Consider the following 9828-nt stretch of genomic DNA (forward strand, 5'->3'; position numbering starts at 1 on the left):
AACCCTCCAGATGTAGCACAGCAGTAGGCTACTTACCCGAACGTGCAGTCTCCGCATACATAATACCTGCACAGGTGTAACCCATCGCACTGTGGACACTCTCCGGGTTTTCTCTGACAGAGCCGCAGACTGGTTTTAGCCACTATCAGACTGTCCGGGCTGACTATCTGACTGCCGACGACCTTCTGTCTGCCTTCTTGAATAGCTATTTTACCATCGTCGAAGAGGACAGTCCGCAGTACTGTATCCGCAACAGTGAAACTATGTGCAATCTTCTCTTCCAGGCACTTAAAGTCCAAAGAACCCTGATGGTCGCACAGAGTCTTGATGACAAATTTAGAGACAACTGAAGTCATTCTGACACGAGTTTAGTCTTGTCACCACACACTGTTGGACTAGACTGAGTTATCCCAGCTCTAGCGACGCCTGGTTATAGAGAAACGAAACTGAAACTTCTTTCTTTTCTCAAAAAAAACAATGGTAGGTCCGCCTCTAGAAGAAAATCACGCTTCTTCATTTTTTATACATTCAGTTATGGAGAATGAGGTACGTCATGATAGTTTGCTGTCTCATCCCGATTTGGGAGGGGAATGGGAACAGTTTGAAGAGAAAAAATAGGAAAAGTGATTTTAATCTAACGTTATACGGTTAACGTGAATGTTTCCATAGGTTTACTATATTAAGTTGAATTAGTGTTGTAATTGTGGAAATTAAAATCAAAGCTTTTTTTCTTTTCTGTATTTATTTTTAGCTAAATAGGCAGATTACAGAGGTTTACCTAAACACCTGAAGGCAACACTAGCCCTAGCAACCACTGCTAGGGTTTAGTTTACCCTAGCAACCATGGAGGATGAACAAAATGGCAAAGATGTCACACAAGAACCCAACAACCGACTTGAAGAACTAAAGTAATTAAAATAATGATTAAAGTTTGTCAAACTAAATATCATTTTATAAGCTTACCTATTTTGCGCAGCCTGCTAACGTTGCCCGCTAAGGCTAACATAGCTAACGCTAGTTCGGTTATTTAGCTAGCAATAGGGTTAGCAGTTAAATATTACTAGCGTTAGCTAGCTAGCTATAGTTAACTTTAGTAAAAGCATACCTAACTAGCTAGCTATCTGAGTCCTAGACCTGTTAGCTAGCTAGCTATCTAAGAGTAGAGTCACATACTTTAAAATAGGTACGATTATATTATGATGTGACATCACAATGTGACATGTTAAAATAAGCAAATTTGTATCGTTAGCGTTAGTTTTTTTGTATCCACTAACCTATTTTATTCAGTGAGTCTATGCAGCTAGCTACTAAAGTTAACTAACGTTAATTAACTTTAACTAACCTTACTGCATATTAAGATAAGCAATACTAGATAAATGATCGGAGCTGAAGCAAATAAACTTTTAGCTTTAATGCAGCTAACATTTTGGTTCACAGAACGTTCTGGGAACGTTCGTTTTTGGTTGCGGGAACGTTCCCTGAAGGTTTAGGTGATTTTTGGCTGAATAGAACGTTTTATTTATCCATCAAACGTTCTCAGAACGTTCCCCTAACGTTGCAACCTTTCGAGAACGTTCCCCTAACGTTCTTTTTTTAAATTCCCCTAAACTTTAAAAAACCAACAATCATGATACCAGTTTTGTTATTACTTTAAACTGTCTGTGCATGAGCAGGAATGAGCTGCAGCTCTTTCTTTAGCTAGCTGACTTTAAAGTTGTTGATGTTCACTTCCACCAAGATGTTCCAATGCAGCCCTCCTGGCAGAGATCGACATGTTTGAACGGTTCATCGGCCGCATGGACCCTCTGGACCTGGTGTCCCATGCTGGAGAAGATGGTCCAGGACCAGCAGGAAGAGCCTCCCAGCTGGAGGGCGGGGTAAGTTCTACCCAGTGACCCGAGACTTCTCACAAAACAGGATTACTCTAATAATTTTTAGGTTAAAAAAGATGACAGAACATGCTGCATATTTGCGACCCTTTCTGCCACAATCTCAGAGTCAATCCTGATTCTAATTCCGTTCCCTTGACAGATGACCTCTCTGCACTGTACTCCTGAAAAGCTCAGTTTGTGTATGTGTGTGTACCTTGGCAGGGTCGTGGACGGAGGCGGAGGTCCCGGTCCAACATTTCAGATCAGCTGACTTTGGAACAAAAACTGTATGTGGCACAGAGCGAAGTAACAGAGACACGACAGGACCAGGAGAGACTCAAACAGAGATATGAGAAAATTCAGGACAACTACAAGGTTTTAATACATCCTCGTAGGCCTGCACGATTAATCGTTATAAAATCGCGATCTCAGTTCACCCTGTTGACGATTTTTTTTCAATGACTTTGATTCTCATTTAATTTTACGAGGCGACTGCATCACAAAGCTACTTCTTTCTTCTGTGAGTTTTAAACAGACTGTACAAAATAGGTTTTAAAGCGCTGTAATGCTCTCCATTCTCTTCATTGAAGCCTCTATGTTTACAGGCTTGTGGTGATGTGCTATAGGTCCATCTGTTTTCTTTGGTTTGGTTAAAATTATCGAGTAAATGCCCTTAGTTTTTGTCTTTGTCAATGTCTTTCATAGAGCATATCTTTCCCACGTTACATTTTCCGTAGACGTGTATAATAAGGTGGCCTGCAACTTAAGAAAACACACTTTGTAATGTATTTGGGAATGTTGTGTGTCTATGCAGCGAGTTTGCTGAATGCTGCACATGTGTTGTCAAATTAATGAAGGTGTTTTCTTAATTTGCCAGTGTTTTGTCCATTTGTGTGTGTTTTCTGAAGTTGCCGGGCGTTTGGCCCTGTCGGCCACCGTAGTACTTTCCGACTGGGAACCCAGAAATTCCGACATTCCATGTAGAATTGAACACAACAAACAGCATAATCCGTGCCTGGCATCATGTGTGGGGGCTGCATTATTATGGCAAAAATGATTATCGCGATCATTTCTGATCAATATTGAGATCTCATTAATTATCACAATTATTAGTTGATTTGAACCAAAATACATTTTATTGTCACATAGGCTATTTATAACTGCTTTCACATACATATTATGCTACATTCGTCTTATGTTGAAGTTAGAGGCAACAGAAACATGGCCGCATGTCACTCTAGGAACACTAATAACACGTTACACACCAGGTAACATTAACGTTAGCTACAGTAGGAACTGGATTAACAAGGCTAAAATGCTAAAAATGCTAGTGTAACTGTAGGATTCCAACAGTGGGACGTACAACAGTGTGCTGCTAAGGCTCGAGCGAGGGCTCCAGACTAACTTGTGCCTTATGGTGCGCCTAAAACAAAAAGTCAAAATGAAATAAAAACAAATGAAAAATGCAAAACTGTAATAACATTGGTTTGGGTACTGCCAATTTGTTTTGTTTTGTCATGGTGAAAAAAAAAAGGTGGCAGAGAATCGTGATATCAATTCTAAGCAAAAAAAATCGCGATTCGTATTTTTCCCTGAATCGTGCAGGCCTACACCCTGGCACAAAACACCAAATGCACACTTCCAGATGATTTCTGTCCTTCAGTAACTCTGCGTGTCTGTCCAGGCCTCTCTGAAAGAAGCAGAATTGCGTCTTGCCGAAATCAGGAAGACTAAGAACGAGTTTGAACGCAGACTGCTCAAACCGATGAAGGACAACAGGTTGGAGATGAAGGAGCCTGAGAAGGTGCTCCAGTACATCGAAGACAAGTCAAAGGTACAAATAGGTTAGGTTCAGTCTAACGACATCAGCCTGTGTAAAGAAGGATTGGAATACAGTGTTAAAAAAAATAGCTGGACTTCTCATTTTAACCTAATTTACATCATATGCCATTGTGTTACTCCTAGTTTAGTTTATTCAATTTCCAGACATTTTGAATTTGAGTTAGTTTTCATCTGTCAACATATCATAATTTTTGGCCACCTTAAATGCTATTTTAGCATGATTATTATTCCGTAGTCTGATGTTTTGATTCACCAGTTGTTCCTTCATACTGCAGAAAAGTCAGATAGCGTTTAAATAACACGTCATAATCCTATCCCTTTAAGAGGGAATGGTCCTAACCCCTACCAATATTCATCATTTCCTCCTTTTGTCCACATTGTCTCTGCTCTGTTCACAAACTCAAACAGGCCTCCCAGTTAGAGAAGTTTAATCTGAAGAACCAGGCACTGAAGGCCCACGAGAAGAAGCTCCAGCAGCAGCTGCAACAGAAAAAAGAGATGGGAAAAGCCGAGTACGAGGTAGAGAATCGGAGTGTGAGGGTGCATATCCACAGAGGCTAAGAAAGCTGGACAGAGACACAGTTTTGTCTCAATAGATTGGCAGTAGATCGTGGGGTTTGTTATGCAAGAGAACATAGCTTGGTAGTAAATACTATGTGTCATTTCAGGACATTTTCCAGGAGTACAGCGAGCACAGAATGGAGAAAAACCTGGACGAACTTCAAGTCAACAATTTGAAAGTACAACGTGTCCTCAGTTCACACAAGGTATGTCATCAGAAATGTGCGTTTGGGAGAGAGAGAGATCTTTTCTTTGTGTAATTTAGTGTAGATGCAGGTAAGCACCTTTGCAGTAAAGCTCCAGCTTGGTGTGTGTGTGTGTGTGTCTGTTGCGTGTCTGTTCATCCACAGGAGAAGCTACAGAGAGTGACATTGGAGTCCACACAGCTGAGCAATGACATCACCAACAGGAAGCAGATACTGGCAAAAATTGAGGAGGAGCTACAACAGGCCGAAGAGGTTTGTTATCATTCCAAAAAATTAGACAAACTTTATTGACCCAACTTTAAGTCCAAATCCATTTTTAGTTGTTCCAACACAGTTTGATCCAGTAGTAACCAAAGAGTAGCAGATTAATTTGCAATGAAATGATGTAAGAATATACCAAAATGCATACATCTGTTCATACTTTGTCTCCCCCTCTCTTTCTTTTTTAAACCGTACTTATGTCCTGCTCTTTAGACTAATTCCATGTGTGTACTCCGTGCTATTCCACTTCATTTTCTCCCTCTTCAGGAGCGTTTGAAGGCAGAGGCTCTCAACCAGCACCTTCGGCGCCAGATGACTGGTTATCAGGCTCCGGACGTCACTGAGTACATGCATGTCAAGGCCAGACACAAGAAGCTGCAGCACAGCATTCACACTTGGGAAAGGAAGGTCGGGATCGCTGAGGTAAACATTATTTGATTTCCCCCAAACACAATCGGCCCAAATTCTCGTCAACTGTGGAAAAAAAGGGGATACGGTTTTGAATTATAGCCTAGTGTTTGTGCCTCGACTTTTATCGTACCACAACAAGCCTCAGTCCAGCTGCCGTAAACCCCCCAGTAGTGTGACAGTATCCAAAACAATGGGCTCTCTCTTCTGTTCTCACCAGATGGCCTTGAAGACCCACGCTAAAGCTTGGAGCGCACAGAGAGCCACTCTCACTCCTGCATACAGATCTGAGGCTGGAGCTAGATCGGGAGAGAGCCAAATCCCAGTGAGGCTCCCACACATAGCAGAACACCGCACATAGACAAACAGAAATGCCCTGTCACAATATGAGGATTTGGCATGATCATTGGATACTTTCTTTCAATGCTTGTTGGGAAATGTAGAGAGAAAACAATGTTCTTTTGTCCTTAATCTTTAATCCTTATCATGTCTTTTTTCATTCATTTTTAATAATATGTACTTGGGAGATTTTTTCCCATGCCCCATTATGAAGGATAACCCATATAGTAGATTTTCTGTACACTTTAAAGCTTGTTCCCTTAATCATTAGAAAATCTTTGCATAGTGAAATATTCCTTCCACTTTATTGGTTAATGTCACTATTTTGTACTTAATCATCCAGTGTTCTTCCTGATGCTGGCTATTTGAAAAGTTCCTCGACTTATCCATTTTGGAAGGTTTCCATGTGTTGAGTAATGCATGGCATCACTGGGTTGAAGCCCTTAAATAGATTTCCTTTTATTTTAATTTGTTTTTATTAATCCCCAGTGGGGAAATTACAATTTACACTCTGGCACTGGCAGCGCCCAGGAGGTGAAGTGGCATCTCTCCAGCCACCAATCCACACTCCGTACTTTTTGGTCCATATGGGGACTTAAACCAGTGATCCTCCGGTTCCCGACCCAACTCCCTACGGACTGAGCTACTCTCACCCCCAATGATTAATGAGTAATGCAAGGTTTAGATAAACAGGCTTAAAGTATTGAAGACGGTGGCCGGGTTGGAACAGTTGGTGGAGCAGGCGCACACAGGGTACATAGAGGTTTACTGCTTGAAGAAGCGGCCCCAGGTTCGACTCCGACCTGCGGCCAAGCCCCAGGTTCGACTCCGACCTGCGGCCAAGCCCCAGGTTCGACTCTGACCTGCGGCCCTATGCTGCATGTCATCCCCCATCTCTCTCCCCTTGCATCTCTGTCATGTCTTTATCTGTCCTGTGAAATTAAAGGCCTGGAAATGCCCCAAAAAACCATTAAAAAAAAAAAAGAAATATATATGCTGTGTATATGTGTGTGTGTGTGTATGTATGTATGTATATATATATATATATATATATATATGTATATGTATGTGTATGTATATATATGTGTATATATATATGTATATATATATATATATTCATCTTGAGCCTTTGAAATAAAAGCTCCCACTGTAGCTGTTGACATTGTATGTATGTATTGTATTGTACACTGTATCTAGACTTAAAACCCTTCTTTTCTCTGGTCCCTTATAGTTCCACTAACAGAAAACATTCCAAACGCCTTCTTCTTTACAGTCAGTAACCTCCATACCATGGGAATACCATCATGGTATTTATATATTTTTTAACTCTGATGATTGGCACTGTGAATGTGGGCATGTGTTTTACTCCTTGGGTGATGTTGCTCTTAATGATGTTGGAATGGCTGCTATACTTTTACTTTAATATTACCGTTTATGCTACCGTGTACTTCTACTCCACCAGATTTCATAGGTTTTGACCAACCACAGCAATAAAGCAGCATTTTACATAAAGTATAATATTTCATACAATAATCCATGTATAAAATGGCACTGTGAAAGGGGCCATTCTGCATAATGAGCAGGGCTTGTGCTTGGAATAGAGAATTGTAACATTGTGGTATTCCTATGTTTACCCAGATAAAATGATCTGAATACAATGAAGTTACTTGATTTAAAAAAATTAATAAAAGATATCCACCATAAACTCAACAAATTATTTCCTTTATTAGAAAGAAATCCTTGGAGGTATAAGCCCTCAAAGAACTCTAGAGGTTAAGATGTTACATGCCATATATACAGTTATATACATCAAATGTGCAATGTCACAATGGGTAAGCTGTTTATTATTAATTCTGACATAACTGGGAAATGGCATTGTTACTTATACACACATCTTTCTGCCCTGCATTTTTTCTACAATAAAAGCATCCGATGAAAATGCAACAGTACAGAAGTTCCTCAAAACATCTTCAAAGGCACTTTCACAAGTACATACTACAAATGTACACAACACTAGAGTAGCCTACAAGTCCTACTGTTGGTGATATTAACATGGTGACAAAAGCGCACTTCTTTTTTTTTTTTTTTTACAAGTGGCTTCATACTGTATCTCTGGATATTTATTTAACATCATTTGTTCTAAGTCCGAAAAAAACAAAATAACAAAATTGATTACAAAAATAATGAAAGTTAGTAAGCCAGAAGTTATTCATCTTTTGATTATTATGCACAATATCTGTCAAGTCAAAGAAGAGTGTAAACCTGCCGTTAGAGAGCATTGCTAATTCATCGCGAACCAAGTCTTTTCTGTGTTATTATGCTAGCCAAACAATCCCGGGACATGCACCCAGTTCTGTTCTTTCTACAGTACTGAGATTATTTTCAAAAAACAAATGCAGGCGGGTGCAGCCATCACTCGGTAGGAGCTCTGGCACATACAGTTGTATGTGGCTATTGCATTTGATATTATTACTCAAACTGTACACATAAGGGCTGGTTATTACCGGTTATGGGAGACTTTCGTTTACTGCCACGCCAGGCCTTTAGAGGTGTCCTCATCCACAAATACAGAGAGAGAAAGAGAGCGAGAGACTCTTCTCAGTCAGTGAACACAACACATTACTGACATTCTTACCTGAACATAAAACAGACTGCAGGGACACAAAGCAAGCTGCTGTTTTCAGAGAAGCACAGGAAGGAGGGGGGAGCATATTAGGAGGCTTTCAAACTAACAGTCAGTAGGTCCATGGCTACCGGCAGCGGTCCCACAGGGCGCTGCCATTAGTCGACACACGAGTCAATGTGAAGAATGTCTACATCATATATGGAGGGCCGAGACGCCAGTCATGTCTTTGGGTAGATAAAGCCAAGCATGGCGTAAAAGTAGTGTTCCACACTGTATAATAGCATATGTGTTGTATATAATGAAGATAGGAGATGCTTTGTCATCATCAATGTTCACACTGCTCCCCATTTGTCATACAGATGCAAAGTTATTATGATTATGCACGCATCATGAGTTTTTGATGCAGGAATTCAAGAATGCATCTAATACAAACAAAGTTCATAAATGAAGTAGTGGTTTCATCCAATAGTTATATCTCATTCCAGGCAATATGGAAACATGTTAAAAATAAATTTGAGTGAATCCAGCACAGAGGTGATCGTTGTACATTTCTGAGACACAACTGATGGTATGCCTTGGCAAAGAAAGTCGGAAAGTTTACACGCTAGTGAAGAAAGCACAATGCTAAGAACAAAGTACCGTTGCTTGTTAAAGGCTCTTCAGGCCCGTCATCAGCCCAGCTCTCAAACCATTTCTGGTAGTCGCAGCACCTTTAAAATATTTAACAAGTGAAATCAGTTATATCTCAAAGTCAATAAGGCCTTTGAACTAGTTCACATCAAATCCAATGGCCCTCCTAGGGAAGAGCAAAAAAAAACAAAAAAAACCCCAAATCTAGTTCTAAGTGTGAGAATGCCACGGTGGTCACTACAGTTCTCATCGAGCCCCGTTCCAAGTTCAGTGGTCAACAGAGGAGCTACATGCAGCGTGTTTTATTCAGAGTTACATAGTTCATGAACACTAAACTAACTAGTGAAAATTTTCCTAAAACCTTGAAGGAAGCCTTTGTGATTTGTTGTTTGAATTTCTTAAAAAAAGAAAAGAAATACATTTGTTGAATAGTGATAACCTAATCACTTTAACACATAACTGCACGTTATTGAGAATGAAGGTCTGTCATCACCCACACACTAGTCTCTCAGATCCCGTCAGAGTCCTCTTCGTCTCCATCGACAGCAGACAATGGTAGCAATTTGCAGACCCCTGGAAATGGACTGAGGTTGAAAGTTTTTGTTTTCCATCTCTGGTTCCTGTGACAGAGAGGCTACATGGTGCAGGACTTGTCCAGAGGGTCCTGAGCAGAAGTAGCTGGAGGATGTGGGGCCTGGCTGGACTTGGGCAGGACCATGGGCTTGGGCCTCAAGGCGGGGGGTTTGAGTTGCACCCCCATGCGGGGCGTTACCAGAGGCTTGAAGGTGCTCATGGTATCACTGGAGGAGCTGGTGCTGCGGCGAATGGGTGGCTCAGTGTTGGCGGCGGACCTCAGCATGACGCCGTGGATGGGGCTGAGGGACTCGCTGGAGCTGGCCGGCGTGGGACCCCCGCCGCTCCCGCCGGAGGTCTGCCGCTGCTCCAGGGTGTCCAGCACCACGTCGGGGGCGTGCTTGGCTGAGCTCTGCCGCTCCAGCTCGCGCAGCTCATTCAGAGCAGTGTTCATAGTTTCTTCTATGTCCTGCGGGGGACAGAGAGAGTAAGTGTAAGACAGGAGGGCGGG

The 9828-nt window shown here is 41.4% G+C and overlaps 3 protein-coding genes across 8 annotated transcripts in view; 1 reads left to right on the top strand and 2 right to left on the bottom strand.

Annotated features, from left to right (window-relative positions):
* The window catches only part of parp12a (poly (ADP-ribose) polymerase family, member 12a), a 7599-nt gene extending 7148 nt beyond the window's left edge, over positions 1-451 (bottom strand). The window contains exon 1 of one of the 2 annotated variants that reach the window (XM_034878362.1): positions 37-451. In XM_034878362.1, coding sequence (XP_034734253.1) covers positions 37-356 — 320 coding nt within the window. In that variant the 5' untranslated portion in view covers positions 357-451. The remainder of the gene's footprint in view (positions 1-36) is intronic. The other variant, XM_034878363.1, reaches the window with a different exon arrangement.
* Positions 452-758: 307 nt separating this feature from the next.
* ccdc113 (coiled-coil domain containing 113) lies at positions 759-5627 on the top strand. 2 transcript variants are annotated; one of them, XM_034878422.1, is made up of 9 exons: positions 759-908; positions 1739-1877; positions 2094-2246; positions 3556-3705; positions 4122-4232; positions 4382-4480; positions 4625-4732; positions 5009-5164; positions 5370-5627. In XM_034878422.1, the coding sequence occupies exons 1-9, from the start codon at positions 844-846 to the stop codon at positions 5508-5510; spliced, it is 1122 nt and encodes a 373-aa protein (XP_034734313.1). In that variant the 5' UTR covers positions 759-843; the 3' UTR covers positions 5511-5627. The 2 variants fall into 2 exon arrangements, with proteins under 2 accessions (XP_034734313.1, XP_034734314.1); XM_034878423.1 differs by lacking the exon at positions 759-908 and adding an exon at positions 1269-1290 and having other exon boundaries at positions 1703-1877.
* Positions 5628-9340: 3713 nt separating this feature from the next.
* The window catches only part of srgap1a (SLIT-ROBO Rho GTPase activating protein 1a), a 79415-nt gene continuing 78927 nt past the window's right edge, over positions 9341-9828 (bottom strand). For 2 of the 4 annotated variants that reach the window (XM_034878327.1, XM_034878328.1), the window contains exon 22: positions 9341-9786. In XM_034878327.1, the coding sequence (XP_034734218.1) occupies positions 9379-9786 (408 nt within the window). In that variant the 3' untranslated portion in view covers positions 9341-9378. The remainder of the gene's footprint in view (positions 9787-9828) is intronic. The other 2 variants (XM_034878329.1, XM_034878330.1) reach the window with 2 other exon arrangements.

This window comes from Etheostoma cragini, chromosome 8 (assembly GCF_013103735.1).
Source record: "Etheostoma cragini isolate CJK2018 chromosome 8, CSU_Ecrag_1.0, whole genome shotgun sequence".
NCBI lineage: Eukaryota > Metazoa > Chordata > Actinopteri > Perciformes > Percidae > Etheostoma > Etheostoma cragini.

Coding starts and splice junctions, on each gene's coding strand:
- ccdc113 (XM_034878422.1), top strand. CDS start 844: ATGGAGGATGAACAAAATGGCAAAGATGTCACACAAGAACCCAACAAC. Junction 1,878..2,093: donor CCTCCCAGCTGGAGGGCGGG/GTAAGTTCTACC, acceptor GTACCTTGGCAG/GGTCGTGGACGGAGGCGGAG. Junction 3,706..4,121: donor ACATCGAAGACAAGTCAAAG/GTACAAATAGGT, acceptor AAACTCAAACAG/GCCTCCCAGTTAGAGAAGTT.